At 45.4% G+C, this 16,590-nt stretch overlaps 1 protein-coding gene across 33 annotated transcripts in view; it reads left to right on the top strand.

Annotated features, from left to right (window-relative positions):
* MPDZ (multiple PDZ domain crumbs cell polarity complex component) overlaps window positions 1-16,590 on the top strand; it is a 179,347-nt gene that overhangs the window by 42,292 nt on the left and 120,465 nt on the right. For 25 of the 33 annotated variants that reach the window (XM_061629886.1, XM_061629896.1, XM_061629991.1 and 22 more), the window contains 2 exons: window positions 8,215-8,352; window positions 9,005-9,208. In XM_061629886.1, coding sequence (XP_061485870.1) covers window positions 8,215-8,352; window positions 9,005-9,208 — 342 coding nt within the window. The remainder of the gene's footprint in view (window positions 1-8,214; window positions 8,353-9,004; window positions 9,209-16,590) is intronic. The other 8 variants (XM_061629870.1, XM_061630052.1, XM_061630041.1 and 5 more) reach the window with 1 other exon arrangement.

Raw genomic sequence — 16,590 nt, 5'->3', positions numbered from 1 at the left:
CCCTGCTCACAGATGTTTCCTGCGGTTTGCCTTTGGCCCCCATCATTTTCAGTATCGGGCAATGCCTTTCGGACTCTCGTCGGCCCCGAGAGTCTTCACCAAAGTGCTGCTCACCCTGGTGGCTTACCTACGTCTCCAGAGCATTCACATTTACCCTTATTTGGACGATCTGCTGATTTGGGCTGCTTCCAAGGATCTGGTCCTCTCTCACGTTCACTCTACCCTCACAGTTCTGCACACCCATGGTTGGCTTGTCAACCTTGACAAAAGCCACCTTCATCCAACCCAATGACTGCAACATCTGGGAGCGATCTTAGACACCACACGGGCCATGACCTTTTTATCACCAGATCGAATTGTGGCCATCAGACAGAAGGCCCTGGACCTGGCATGTCGTTCAAGCGCAGACGTAATGATTCTGGCAAGGGCTCTGGGGATGTTTGTCTCGACCATCCACATCATACCATGGGCTCGGCATCACATTCGACCCCTTCAGTGGGCCTTACTACCTTTCCAACAGGACACTGCCATGTCCAACCATCGCACAATCCACCTGGATCCGTCACTGCGTACTTCTTTCCATTGGTGGGTGATAGACAAAACCTCAGCAAGGGAACCCCGTTCCGGGAACCAGACAGAACTGTAATAACAACAGATGCTAGTCTATCCGGATGGGGGGCTCACTGCAATTTTCAATTTGTTCAGGTAGTGTGGTCCAGCACAGAAGTGAATCAGAACATCAGGTGGCTAGAACTGAGAGCAGCCCATCTGGCCCTTCGACACTTTCAACCTATCTTTCGTCTGGGCCATGTACTGATTCGAACAGACAATACCTGTGTGAAATCTCATCTGAACAGGCAGGGGGGAACCAGATCACAGTTCCTCCAGTTGGAAGCGTCTCAACTCTTCGATTGGGCCGAAATACATCTCATTTCGCTAAAGGCAGAGCGTCTCAGTGGTGTCTTGAATGTTACAGCCGATTGGCTCAGCAGACAACAGATGATCCTGGGAGAATGGAAGCTCCACCCTACGGTGTTCAGCCTTCTCCAACGGCGGTTCGGCATCCTCTTGGTGGACCTGTTTGCCTCCAGTCACAATTGCCAGCTACCTTGCTACTTCTCCAGATATCTGGATGCCAACTCAGAATCTGTAGATGCCCTGTCGACACCATAGCCGGAAGGCCTCCTATATGCCTTTCCCCCAATATTGCTACTGGGCAGAACCTTGAGGAAGCTATGACGTGAAAGGGCCCGTCTGGTTCTAATAGCCCCATACTGGCCTCGCCGGCCATGGTTCTCAGACCTGCTGCCCCTGTCAGTGATGGATTCTTGGTCAGTCAGACCAGATCTTCTCTCTCGGTCCAGTATGGCATCCGGATCCCGAATGGCTCAGTCTGACAGCATGGCGTTTGAATGGGGACACTTTATTCGTTCCGGACTTTCTCAGGGGGTTGTGGATACAATCCTCGCTTCTCGGAAGCAGTCAACCTCTCGCATCTATCAGACCACTTGGTTTACCTTCTCTAAATGGTGTGACTCTCAGAACGTCCAACCATCCCAGGCTAATGTTCAACAGGTGCTGCAATTTCTGCATAGAGGTCTGAAGATGGGACTTAAACCTAACACCTTGCGTCGCTTCGCTGCCACCATATCGTCTGTTCTCTCCGTTACATCTCCTAGTGTTCCTATGGGCTCACACCCTCTCAGCAAACGTTTTCTGAAGGGAGCTGCCCTATTATCGCCGGCAGTTTGTCACCGTTTTCCTTCGTGGAGTTTATCAAAGGTCCTGCAAGCCCTGCAGCGTCCTCCCTTTGAGCCTCTTCGATCTGTGCCACTACGGCTTTTGTCCTTCAAGGTCCTGTTCGTAGTGATAGTCACCTCGGCGAGAAGAGTTTCAGAGTTGGGGGCACTGTCCTCAGCCCGCCATCTCTGTATTTTCCATAAGGACTCAGTGGTTTTGTGTCTAGATCCCTCCTTCTGCCCGAAGGTCGATTCGGCGTTCCACTGCAACCAGGACATTGTTCTTCCCTCATTCTGTCCGAACCCCATACATCCACGGGAGAAGGCCTGGCACTTGCTGGATGTCCGGAGGGCCCTCAAGACCTACCTGTCTCGAACCCAGGACATACGATCAACGGATCCAATGTTTGTATCCTTTCCCTCATATTCTGGGGGAAAAGGTGGCCAGTTCTTCATTGTCTTGTTGGTTGCGTGCCTGCATTGCATTGGCCTGTGAGTCCCTTTAGCTGCCAGTGCCTCGTAATATAACGGCGCACTCAACTAGGTCAGCAGCCACTACAGCCGCTTTCACAACCAACGCTCCAGTGGCAGAGATTTGCAGAGCGGCTGTATGGTCTACCCCAAATTCCTTCATAAGACATTATAAGATAGACCGTTACACTTTTGCTGATGCCTCCTTTGGGAGGCGTGTGTTACAACAAGTTCTTTATGACAAGGAATCAAGGGGCGGTCCCTCCCTATTAGGGGCTGCTTTGGTACATCCCACATGATGTCGGACTACATGAGGAAAATGTACCATTGGTATCATCTGAAGGGTGATTTTCTCAGGTAGTCCAACATCATGGCCCTCCCTGTTGGAGGCTATCTGGGTTCTAACTCTTCGGAGATAGATTATTTAAACTATTTAGTTAAGTCAAGACCCATTTTGGAACTATTAAACTGCATGTAGTCTCTGGGTTCTTATTTGGGACAAGGTTTTCCTTGCTGGTAGGCCCGTTGGCCTTTTTTGTCTTCACAGATATCTCACTTCGGTCTCGTCACTGTTAGGAACAAATTTAAAATACCCCCCTCCCCTCCCCTTGGAAGGGTGAGCTAGAAGCCTAGTACGCTTATTTTACCTGTTAGTGGTCCAGCCAGATACCAAAAGTAAAGCAGACACACAGACAATTACTTGCTTGATCAAGAAAGGGGTCTCTAACCACACAGACCACAGTCTGTTGGGAGAGAGAACCGTGTTTAATAGGTAAAAGTCCCATTATATAGGGTTTTACAGCAAAACAAGGCATTATGTTTTTAAAAAGGCATACCCAAAGGAAATACAATATTACATCTTTATAGAGATAAGTAAGCGCGTTAGCTCATTATGGTTACATTTGCTTTTGATTCTAAAAGGCGAGAGTTGTGATAACGTATTTGTATACTTGTCAGTCAAAAGGAAACTTGTTGTGAGATCAGAGCTACAAGAAGGCGAGGAAAAGGGGCAGATTGACACCAAAGAGATAAAATGTTTCTACTGTGCTTATGAACTTAACATAGTCAGCAATATTACGCAAAACTTAAGGAAACATTGTAATAAGATATTATGAGAAAATGTCTTGTTTGTACTGACTTAGCTTACAATGTTGCAGGATGGGTATAGTGACTTTAAGACAGAGTGAAATAATAACATCAGAAGGGAAACATTTTATCTCGTTTTTACAGAGATGTTTACGGTCAGAGAGGCGCCTTTGAGGGTTTTTCTCATGAGGGAAGAAACTGAACTTTGAGTTGTATTTCTCTGGGTTCCAGAAATCTTTGCAACATTGGTTCTGACAGACATGTAGGTTCCTTTAAACCACTCCTGACAGCCCTGGGCAACTTTTTGGGGTCGAGAATAAATTTATTCCTAACATCACAAATGAACTGGAGTGGGAGGGGCTCAATGCCCCAGGTCTTGACTTCAATCCATTCTTGCCTTCGAACGCTAGATGGCAGTGTTTCCCCACATGATGTCGGACTACCTGAGAAAATCACCCTTCAGGTGATACCAATGGTACATTCTCCCCTCCCCTTTGCTACTGAGGGTGTGAAGAATTGGCTGAGAGTATGTCCTGCCCTGCATCAGATTAGCAGATCGAGTGGGATCAGTTTGGGGCTGTTCATGGTCCTTATGTTCAACCAGCTTAACCACCACCACCACCTTCAAATACATTATTTCTATTTGGAGAACAGCTTTGTAAAAAAATTAAATAAAAGAAGCTATTACGGCATATATTTCCAGTGAAATTTCTTTAAAGGTCCAAACAGTCCCAGCTCTGGAGCAGAGACCATTTCTCAACCTGTTCTGATGTTTCTTCCAATAGGGAAAATGAGAAAAAATTCCAATAGTTGCTTGTGGTTATGTATTATACCTCTAAGGTTGAGGCAGAAGAATCATCTGGCTTATTTGTCACCAGAGGTTTAGCCTCTACCAGATCTAACCACAATCTTTCTCCCTCCATGGGAACTGGCACTTGTCAGGTAGTTCACAATATAAAGCTTGCTAGAGCTTCCTCCCCCAGGAAGAAGGAGGCAAAGGAAGGAGAAAGGTTGGAGGGTTCTGAAATGGATTATTTTTGAGCCACAAGACTGTTCAGCAATGTTGATTTTTTCCCTTGTCTACAGCTATGTCTTCCTTAGGGCTGCTTTTCCCCCCACAAAAAAGTAAAAAACAAACGAACAATTATGCTCAAAATCTTTATTTGGGGAGGATTTTAAGGTCACGTTAGATTATGCCCACACAGCACTGTTATTGGCTTGGGCATTCCTAAAGATGGAGTTTCCCTCACTGGGACTCCAGTAAAAATGCTCAGACCTTGTGTTAAACCAGTTCCACAAACTTCAGCTCTGGCCATCTAAGCAGCCGCCTCACTCCTTTGGTTAGAGGGCTTATTTGCTGGTCCAGACCCTCAGTCAGACAGGCTGCACAAAACCCTTTAAATACTGTCAAATGCTTCTGCATTTGCCACATAGCAGATGCCACATTAGACTCAGTACAGTGTTCAGCTAGATCTATGACTTCAGGTGTGGTAGCCAAACTTTTCTTGCAGTTAAAACACTGGAGTGTGGATTTGGCTTCCAAACCTAACCTTGGTTTGGTTACCTTCAAATTCCAGACTATTTGGGGAAGAAAGGTGTGAACGTTTGGTGAAACCACAGACAAAAAGAGGGCCAAGCCTTTAGCCTCCAAGCATGATGCCAGATGCCAGTTAAGGCGGCAGATCCATCGGGGGTGGGGTAGAGGGAGACTCCAGAGTATCCTACCCTTCTGGGAAGTGTCAAACATTGGATCAGCAGGCTTTGCACACTGCCAAACAGGTTACATCATAGAGCTCACATCAACACTCCCCGAGACCCTGTTACTACATATGACTCCCTAGAAAAGCACAGAATTATTCAAGAAGCCATCAGTCACCTAGTAGTGATAGAGGCTATCAGACCTGTTCCTCCAGAACGAAGGTGCTTAGTTATTAACTCAGTCTTCTTCATTGTTCTGAAGAAAAAAGGCAGTTGGTGGGAAATATTGGTCTAAAGTATCTCAACAAATTTGTAAAATGTCAGAAATTCAGGATAGAGTCCTTGGCCACTATTCAGAAGGCTCTTCATATCATCAATAGAACTTGTGGAGGCCATTACAATTTGCCCACAACACTATAAGTACCTCAGCTTCTCTTACAAACATCAATATTTTTAGTATAAATCCTTCCATTTGGTTTAACCTCTACCTCTTGGCACTAAGATTGTGGTTATAGTCATAGGACATCTACAGAGAATCCACATCCATATTTAGATGACCTTTTACCATGTTCCTCAGCTGCATTGGCAATTTCTTCTGTTGTAAGATGACATAGCCCACAAGAGACATTAAGGATCAAATTATATCCACTGGTCAAGCAGTACCTCCTTTGGTGGACAAACGTTTCCTTCCTGCATTGTTGTCACAGCGTATACTGTTGCTTGGGCAGGTTGATCCAGGATGCTTGGACAAACCAGGTGGCATAAACTGGTTGGAACTATGAGCTGTCCACCTAGCTTTGTGGACATTTGCTCCCTGAATTGGCCAGGCCCATATTCTAGTCTAGTCTAGTCTGGACAAACAACATCACAATGAAAACTTATATCAGTTACCAGGCTGGCATCCACTCTTCTTGCTGAACATTAAGCGGGCAGTTCATCAAGTATCAGTATCCTGACCTGGGTAGAAACCCATCTGCATTCCTTGATGATGGAATATATCCAAGAAATCTTGAACGTCACATCAGTCGGCTAGGCTTCTGGAGCTTTCTGCCAAGGGAATAGGTACTTGGCTAGCACTGTTTCAGAGTGATCCAGAAATGGTCCAGTTACTCGGTGGACCTCTTCATTACAGCATACCAACCACAAGACACAGAAGTTCTTTTTGAGATACCTGACCACTGTGGCAGAAGCAACTGTTGCCGTCACATCACCTTGGTCTCAAGGTCCCCATTAGGTTCTTTGAAAGGTTCATTTGAGAGGGCAACAGTCATCCTCACTGGTTCAGACATGCTTGTTTCTCGAACATCCTGCAGTTAGCCTAGTTACCCCTATGGTTTCTCCTGATCAAACTGAACCTTCTCTTCCAGGGCTATGCCAGGCACCCAGACCCTCCATGGCTGCAGCCTGCCACCTGGAAGTTGAACCACAGTCCCTTCTAGCTGCTGGACATACTATTGAAGTTATGTTCACCATTTTAGCCTCCATACAGAAATCCACATTGCAAATATATGGGACCTTGTGGAAAGCTGTGTTGGTACATGAAAAAAAAGATTAACCGTAGCAAGGTTAGCATAAAATAACTATAGGTTTATTTCAAGCAGGGCTGCCAAATACCCTAAGCTGTCAAGTTTCAGCATTGACTTCCATATTATCCAGATCAGGATCTTGCCATCTGGGTTCACATTCCCTTCTCAAGCGCTTTCTCAGAGAAGTGTCACTCCTGAGTCCTCTGGTTGCCCAGTAGTTATCCTCCTAGAAATCTCCTTCAGTTCTCCAGGCCTTTCTGAAGCCTCTGTTTGAACGCATCAAGTTTGTTCTGCTTTGTCTTCTAATCTAGAAGCTTCTGTTTCTGGTGGCAATCACATCTGCCCAGAGACTCTTGGAGTTCATCTCCTTCTCTATTGTTAGCCAACTTTATCTTATCCATGATGATAGAGTAGGATGGATCCTTCATTCATCTCAAAAGTGAACTCAGTGTTCCATCAATCCCAGGAGCTCATTTTGCCAACTTTTTGCCCTAACTTCCTCTCATCCTGCAGAGCAGCCCTGGCTTAAGTGCCAGAAGGGCCCTCAAAGCATACTCACACCACACTGAATTTTTCGACATGCTAAAACCTTGTTTGCATCCTCTCAACTCATGCCTTAGGGAAGAATGTAACAAATTATATATAAAACAAGATGGATTAGGGTGTGTAAACCTGTGATATAAGATACACTATCTCCCCTTTCCACATGGTCCACGGCAAGCAAATTCTCAAAACTTGGCAAGATAGATCTCCATGCCTCAGCCAAGACCGCACTTGGCCCAGAGTCCTTCAACACATTCATCTTGTGGGTGCAACCCAACACACACACTAAATAGGGACAGCTTGGATATCTCCCATGCCAAGCAGAGGAATGAAACATAGGTTGCCTACTGTGAATGTTCCTCCTGGTTTCGTGTGTGAAAGTATCTGAGGTCACGTCCTTGTTCAGTAGTTGCACACTACATGTTAGAGGACATGTCTTTTCTGACCCTTTGGCCCATTCAGATGTCTGCACTGGTGCTAGGCCATGGCTCATAGGGAGATCTATCTCTTTACTCTTTTATGTTTTGCCTTCTGTTGCACTCTGACACTGGAGGTAGTATATAGCCATCATGGCTTGTAGCTATTGGTAGCCTGATCCTCCTTGAATATGTCTAATCTTTAAAAGCTGTCTATGTTGGTGGCTATAATTACATTCTGTGATAGCAAATTACATAGTTTCACTATGCTCTGTGTGAAGAAGTTTCTCTTTCTGTTTGCCCTGAATCTTTTGACATTCAACTTCATTGGATGGCCATGAGTCCTAGTATTATGAGAGCAGGAGAAAGACTTCTTGGCATCCACAGCATGCATAATTTTATACACCTCTTTATACAGACTGATATGGAGTATTAGACCTCAATTCTGTTTTCATTACCTACACAGGGAGAGCAGGCATTCTCATGTACAAATTTAAATTTTGATTCCTGGTCCCATGTTGAGCTAATTCACTGAGATACTAAACAATTGATCTGCCATTGAATACACTCAGAATGAACAACCCTATATAGTGATTACTCATAAACAAATTTCCGGAATGAGTATACAGCAGAGATTAAGCTTGCTTAAATTTCTGTACCCTGTAGCACTAGAAATGAGGAATGTTTGTTCTCTATAGTTTTTTATTAACTTATTTTTAATATATGTCTTTGTAGGTTCACTGGCAGCATGTGGAGACCATTGAGTTGCTGAATGATGGATCAGGTCTGGGATTTGGGATTGTGGGTGGAAAATCAACTGGAGTGATAGTGAAAACCATCCTTCCAGGAGGAATAGCTGATCAGGTACACAAAGTATATTCTTGTTTACAGTACTAAGTGATACATAATTGCAATTGAAGTATTTCATCTGATAAGCACACATCTTTATTTTCTTGAGATAAAAAGAGGGGTACTGTATCAATATTTTGTGTGGTGAAACTGCTTCCTCCTTTAAGCTGCAAGGAGGAGATCAGAAACTTACACTTCTGTTTTAGAGTAACTGCAGCTTGTCATGGCAAGCCCCAAAACAACATTAGGCGTCTGAACCTAGTTGTTAATCTAACTAGTGCAAAAGGCACATCCAATTTTCATTAATTCTCCTTTCCTGCAATCCTCCCCCACCCCCCAAAAGCTGCTCTTGAGTGTTGGAAGATCCTCTTGAACAGTATTGGATGTGGCACAGAAGTCTGCAGTAGGTTGTGTATTGTAACAGTATATTATGCTCACTTTTTGAAATATAAGTGCTAGACATCTTGGCATCACTTTCAACTGTGTTGTTTTTTATTTTACTGCAGTAACAATAAAGTATACATTAGGGTATAACAAATATATTCAAATATCCATGCGACATTTTGTTGCAGTTAAAATCCCTATATACTAATACCGTAGTATTTTTTTGCTAGGGTGCATATGTGGGATACCTTTTTTCACAATGCATTGAGTAATTGTCTTTTTCCCCATCTAGCATGGTAGGCTGTGCAGTGGAGATCACATCTTGAAAATTGGTGATACAGACCTGACTGGAATGAGCAGTGAGCAGGTGGCCCAAGTCCTGAGGCAGTGTGGAAACAGAGTGAAGTTGGTTATAGCCAGAGGTCCAGTAGAGGAGCCCACACCACCAGCAGTTCCTCCAGGAACACCAGTACAAAATCATATGATGGATAACCAGGTAATGATAGACAAGACAAATTTATAAAACTACATTGGCAATAGAAACTCTAATGGGTTCATTATTGAATAGATTTCATGGTTTCATTTCAATAGTTTTCTTAATCCAAAGACATATAAAAGGAGTGTGTTTTACAGCCACAGCATATTTTTTTAAAATGAAATCAATCCCTGACAGTAGTCCGTAGGATGTCTGTGCACTGGGGACTCTGGTGAGCCAAAACTACAAATATGCAAATAATTTCTAACCCAATAACCTCAGCGTGCCACTTGAATGATGCTTTAACAGCAGCTGAGCAATCAGTGTGTTGCAACACCTCCCACTTACTCTGCAGCAGCACTTTCAGTCTAGCTGGATTAGTAAAACAGTTTCTCCAATATGCCTTGCTTCTCCTGCCTCCCACATCTACCTCATCATCCCCAGCATCCATCAGCCTCTTCCTTTCTGTGCCAGTCGGCACACAGCTGCAGCTCTTCACCTAGGTCAGCTGCCACAACTTCAGCTGCTGCTAGTCTAGTCATGTGCCAGCTAACCAGCTGCCATCTTCATTACACGTAGTACCCTTCACTTCTGTTTTGCTGTTCTGGCTCTCTTCCTTTGCTCTCTGAAAAGTGCCCTCATTTATCCGAAAACCCTCTGCACTCCCTTATTCAAAAATGAGTCCTTTGCTTAACATTCTGAAAAGTTGCCAAGCAAGAATGTGGCTAGTAATGTGAGAAATGGAAAGGCAATTTGAGGTGGGGTGTCAGTGTATGAAAAAAAAATTGTACAGTAAAATTAGCTACATGTATGTCTGCATTTGTTTCTTAAAAGAAAGAAAAATCTACAGTGACTCCAGCACAAGTCTCCATACTCTTTATATAGATAATGTGACAGCTGTTTAAGCAAGATGCATCAATTAACTTGATTTTATTGAGCAGAATGAGGTGCTACTCAATGGAACTGTGTCTGCCACTAATATATCTATAGAAACAAATAAAGGAGATAAGAAGGGAATCAGGCTCATACCTTTCTGCCAAAGGCATAGTTTATTCCAATGATCTCACAAATTTTTATTTCACTTTCTTCTGCTGTTTTCAGGAAGAATTCCTGAAACATAATTTGAACTATTCCTTCTTATCATGTACGTCAGTTTTGGAAGTTGTATTTTAATTTATAAATAAGCCTTCCTTTCCCTTAATAGTTAGTTGATTTTACACCAATAGCTCTTTATGGGGATGAATAGAAGGCAATCAGAGAGCTTTCCTATTGGATCTCAGTGAAACATACATAAAAAGCTATTATTATTTGTTACATGCCCCAATTCCCAAGTTATTTTTACTTTGCCGAATAGAATTTTGGCTTTGTTCAGATCTACTCACTGACTCTCCCCTCCCTTCCCAACCTTTGTACTATTGTTTCTCTAGCACATGTAGTATGTTACCTGTAAGTCATGTGCAAGGCACCTGTATAAATACTCTGTTAAATAATGACTCACCATTTAGTAATCATTATTTGTAAAGGAGGATTTTTTTAAAAAGCAGATCCATTGTACAATATTGGATGGAATCTGGTGTTGCACAAGTGGAGTTCTGCTTCTGCAACAAGACTTCCCTTTCCTCTCCTTTCCTCTTTCCCCCCCCACCCCAGTCTGCTCTGGAGGGTCCAGGCAGCATTGAATTCAACCCACTGCCTTTAAAAATGGATAAAATATAGGTCAAATTTGGCCTCATTTCCTGTTCAGTTTTCATGAAATCAGAACTTTTGGCTATTAGACCGTTCGGTCTTTGCTACATTTAATGCCACTCTGTTCAATATTTGTGAACAATATTTTAAGCAAAACAATTTGTCTTTAAATTTTAGCTATTGAATTGAGTGTTTCAAGACAACTTGCAGTTTTATTTGCCTGACTGATATTTATTCTTACTATTTAATTTTAATTATAGTGTATGTAACTTTTTTTTGGAAACATGTTGGTAGTAATGACTTTTACCCTTACCTTTACTTTGTTTTTGTTGCATGACAGTGATCACTGTACAACTGAAGTTTGAAGAATCCCAAAACTGCAAAACACTGCACAGATCAAACAATAGATCAAACAACAAAACACTCTATTTATTATTGTTACTTTATTTAATTGCAAACATTTCTATGCAGCCTATATTACATATATATTTATAGATATATCACCAGATGGTCAATACTGAAATTAAATTGATTATATAATTGGCAACAGAAGATGGAGAAGTTCCATACTTTTCCATATGAGGCCGGCCATCACTGCGGGGTTTGTAGCTCCACCTATCATGCGAAGGCAAGAATGTTTTTGAAGTCAAGACTAGGGGCGTCAAGCCCCTCCCACTCTCTAGTTCATTCTTGCCTTCGTACGAACAAGATTGAGATTTCTATAGCGTAGCATTTAGCTAAGTCTTTTGTGTTCGTTTCTCTTTATATGACAGGGCGTGAGGGTATTTTCGTTTGTGTGTATCCAAGTGCTTCCCTTCCCTCTGTCTTGTCTTTAACACTGTTTGTTTAAAATTCCTGGGGAATTCCCTTCGGGGGGGGGTTCTCCCTGGCCAGGGCCGTTTTCTTTCCCCGGCTTATTTAGCCTTAGATCTTAGAGAGACCGCGGTTGCGGTTCTCTCCAGCCTTAGCGAGAGCTTGCGGCTGCAGCTCCCTGCCTCACTTCCCCTAGGAGGTCGTTTGTTTTTCGCTGCCGTCCCAAGCTCTGCCACGGCGGTTTGCCTCGCAGACGTGCCTTTAAAATTCACTCCGGGAGCCTGCGGCTGCGGCTCTCACCTTGGATATTTTTATTCGTTGAACTGCTTCCCAGACTTGTGGCTTTAAGTCTCGCTGCGAAAGTCCCTGTAGTCGGCGGCGGCAGCTGCTTCCACTACCGACTCCCTTATCTGCTACGGTGCTAACTATTATGAGCCGCGATTGTGCCTTCCTCACACGGCTATCGCACGCTCTCGAGACGGCGCTAGACAGCCTTTCGGTCAGTTCGCTGTCGCTCCTCAGCACCCGCCATTACTCCGCTTCCTCCGCCATTTTAAGTGTTCTTTTTCCGCTCCCTTTACGGACGCCATCTTGATTGTCCCGTTTTTTCCCGCCCTTTTTGTTTTTGTCTCTCCTGAACTAAACAAAGGGGGTTTCTTACCTTGAGAAGGCTGTCTTGTGAGTTTTCAGATAGGACTAGTTAGCTTTACAAGAGTTCCTCTCTCACTGCCTTATACTGCTGCCTATTGCAACATTAGCCCTCTGCAGCTACTGAACGTACCTCTGCTGCTGTTTGCTCTGCACAACCAGTTGCTCCTGTACAAACAACAACTTCTTTGAACTGTACATTCTGCCCCTCCGCCGTGTACCAGGGCTCTCTGTACTGTACCTTCTGCCCCCTCTGTGGCCGTGTACCAAACCTGCAGTCTAGTCTGCATTATATTGACGCTGTTACCATCGTACATTCTGCCCCCTCTGTGGCCGTGTACTTAGCCTGAAGTCTAGTCTGCATTATATTGACGCTGTTACCATCGTACATTCTGCCCCCTCTGTGGCCGTGTACCAAGCCTGAAGTCTAGTCTGCATTATATTGACGCTGTTACCATCATACATTCTGCCCCCTCTGTGGCCGTGTACTTAGCCATCTGCCAGTGCATTCTACCCCCTCTGTGGTCGTGTACTGCGCCTGTTCGGGTCTCTACATTCTGCCCCCGCTGTGGCCGTGTACTGCACCCATAGTGAATATAAGATGGCGGAACAGCCAGACATGTCTCAGACAGCCAAGCCACAACCATCTAAGGCAACTAAGACTATCAACCTCTAGCTCGCAGGGTAGTTAACACCCTTGGTCTCCAAGCTGCGCCCCCAACAGCTGCCGCTCCAGCTATTAAAGGGGCCAGGGTTCTCACATCCCCTGCACCTACTGAGCATTACATCCCGGTGCCGGATCCCATCGCTAAACTGGCCACCGAAGAATGGTCTCATCCATTCCAAACTCGCTGCTTCAAAAACCTGGCTGACAAGCTTTACTCCCTGGCTCCTGAATTTGCCTCCAAGCTGGCCGTTCCCGGCATAGACGAGCCGATCGCTAGCCTAGTTTCGCGATCTCTTTTGCCTAGGGAAGGAGAATCCCAACTAAAGGATGCCACTGAGCGAAGATTAGACTTCGCTCTCCGCAAAAATCATGAGGCCACTGCCTTCTCCATGCGAGCCTCCGCATCAGCTTCCATCTTCTCCAGGGCAGCAATGATGTGGCTGGATGATATGCTAGAGGACCCTACCCCTGATCCTGTTTCTCTCAGACGATCATTCATTAAGTTGCGCAAGACAGCGGCGTTTGTGGCTGCTGCCACTTTGGATGCCACTCAACTGGGGGCATGAGCCATGATGGCTCAAATAGTCGCTCGACGGACCCTCTGGCTTCACCACTGGCAAGCTGACTCTACAGCCAGAGTGAATCTTTCTAGAGCTCCTTATGCTGGATCTTTGCTCTTCGGCGAGGAAGCTCTAAAGGCAGTGCTGGTTGATCCCAAAGACGCTCACAAACCGGTCTTGGCCACAGTCAAGAACATCGATCATAGACCTTTCAGGCGATTTCCCTCTTTCCGCACTAACCAGCCCTTTCGAGGAACGCGGCCAGGAGGACGAGGCCGCGACTTCCGATCCTATGACTCCAATTCTTTCAGGGGAACCTGGAACCGACGTTTCCAGGGCAGAGGTCTACGGCTGGCTTGTCAACTTTGACAAAAGCCATCTTCAACCGACCCAATGCCTACTACATCTAGGGGCAATGTTGGACACCCTGCAGGCGATGGTGTTTCTGTCTCCAGATCGCATAACTGCCATCACAAACATCGCGAGGTCTTTGATGCAACAAACAACCGCAGACGTCATGCTTCTAGCCAGGGCGCTCGGAATGTTCATCTCTACCATCCACATTGTGCCTTGGGTTCGAGCCCACTCTCGCCACATTCAGTGGGCTTTGTTGCCTTTTCAACAGGATATTGCCAACTCCAATCATCGCACAGTTCCTCTGAGTCCCACACTGCGCCGGTGGATGAGGGTCCAACATCTTTCCAGAGGCACTCCATTCAGAGAACCTCGCAGGAATGTTGTCACCACGGATGCCAGTCTCATCGGCTGGGGAGCACACTGCAACTCCCAGTACGTTCAGGGAGTTTGGTCCACAGCAGAGCAGACTCAGAACATCAATTGGCTGGAGCTCAAGGCGGTCCACCTAGCTCTACTTCATTTTCAGTGTCTGTTCCCTTTGGACCATGTCCTCATTCGAACGGACAACACGTGTGTAAAATCACATTTGAACAGACAGGGAGGCACCAGGTCCCGTCCTCTGCAGGACCTAGCTTCCCTCATCTTCGTCTGGGCAGAACAACATCTACAATCCCTAAAAGCAGAGCATCTCAGAGGGATTTGGAATGTGACAGCAGACTGGCTCAGCAGACAACAGCTCATTCCGGGAGAATGGAAACTTCATCCGACCATATTCCAGCATCTCCAGCGTCGGTTCGGTGTCTTCTCGATCGACTTGTTTGCTTCCAGTCGCAATTACCAGCTTCCCAGGTACTTTGCCAGATACCTGGACACAGCAGCGGAAGCAGTGGATGCTCTGTCCATACCGTGGCCAGATGGTCTTTTGTACGCCTTCCCTCCCATACCGCTGTTAGCCAAAACACTGTGGAAGGCGCAGAGCAAGAGGGCACAGTTGGTTCTGTTAGCACCATATTGGCCACGCCGACCGCGGTTCTCGGATCTTCTTGCAATGTCGGTGACAGATCCCTGGATACTTCCAGTCAGGCCAGATCTTCTATACCAGGGTCCAGCATGGCATCAGGATCCCACTTGGCTCAATCTAACAGTGTGGCTTTTGAACGGGGACATTTGAGGTCGGCTGGACTGTCTGACGCTGTTATTGATATTATCTTAGCCTCGAGACGGCCATCTACCACCCATATTTATCAACATACTTGGGTGGCTTTTCTCTAAGTGGTGCCAGGCTCAACACTGTGATCCATCCCAGGCCACTGTGCATCAGGTGCTGCAATATCTCCATAGCGGTTTTATGATGGGACTCAAACCCAACACTCTACGTCGACATGCGTCTACTCTGTCGTCCATTCTTTCAGTCTCCTCCACTGGTGCCCCTATTTCCTCACATCCGTTCATTAAACGCTTCCTCAGAGACACTGCTTTACGTTCACCGGCTGTAGTCCATCGTTTTTCTTCGTGGAGTCTGTCCAAGGTCCTACAAGCTTTACAACGCCCTCCGTTTGAACCCATTAGGACTGTGCCTTTACATCTACTGTCCTTCAAGGTCTTGTTCCTGGTCGCCATCACTTCTGCCAGACAAGTTTCGGAACTGGGCGCATTGTCTTCTGCTCGCCATCTCTGTGTCTTTCACAAGGACTTTATTGTGTTGAAAACTGATCCTTCCTTCCGTCCTAAGGTCAATTCAGTTTTCCATTGCAATCAGGACATTGTACTCCCTTCATTTTGCCTGACTCCTGTTCATCCTCTAGAGAAGGCTTGGCATTTGTTGGATGTTCGGAGGGCTCTCAAGACCTACATGTCTAGGACCCAAGAGATTCGACGAACAGAGTCTCTGTTTGTATCCTTTCATCCAAGGTCTATGGGGCATAAAGTAGCCAATTCTACCTTATCTCGCTGGCTAAGGGCATGTATTACCTTAGCATATGAGTCCCTTAAACTTCCAGTTCCAGCTAGTATAACGGCTCATTCAACTAGGTCAGCGGCCACTACGGCTGCTTTTGCTACCAACGCTCCTGTTGCTGATATCTGCAGGGCTGCTGTTTGGTCTACCCCTCACTTGTTTATCAGGCATTATAAAATAGATCGTTATGCCTCTGCCGATGCCTCTTTTGGCAGACGAGTGTTGCAACAGGTTCTTAATGATGATTAGCATGTGGGTGGTCCCTCCCTCTTATGGGTTGCTTTGGTACATCCCGCAGTGATGGCCGGCCTCATATGGAAAATGGACCATTGGTCTCACCTGAAGGGTGATTTTCATATGACGGCCATCACGACCCTCCCAGTTGGAGGATGTATAGATATTTTACTAAGATGTTATATATTACTGTTACGCTATTGTATTTAAAGTTACTAGTGAAGTCAAGACTACTAGTTCTGTTATATCGCTATGTTGGAGTCATGTTATTAGGCATGTTATTTTCCTGCTGGCAGGCCTGTTGGCCCTGTCCTTGTATTTTTAGATTTTTCTCTATAGACTCGCTGCGAATGAACTGGAGAGTGGGAGGGGCTTGACGCCCCTAGTCTTAACTTCAAAAACATTCTTGCCTTCGCACGATAGGTGGAGCTACAAACCCCGCAGTGATGGCCGTCCTCATATGAAAATCACCCTTCAGGTG

This window comes from Rhineura floridana, chromosome 1 (genome assembly GCF_030035675.1).
Source record: "Rhineura floridana isolate rRhiFlo1 chromosome 1, rRhiFlo1.hap2, whole genome shotgun sequence".
NCBI lineage: Eukaryota > Metazoa > Chordata > Lepidosauria > Squamata > Rhineuridae > Rhineura > Rhineura floridana.
This window is presented reverse-complemented; position numbering and strand designations above follow the sequence as displayed.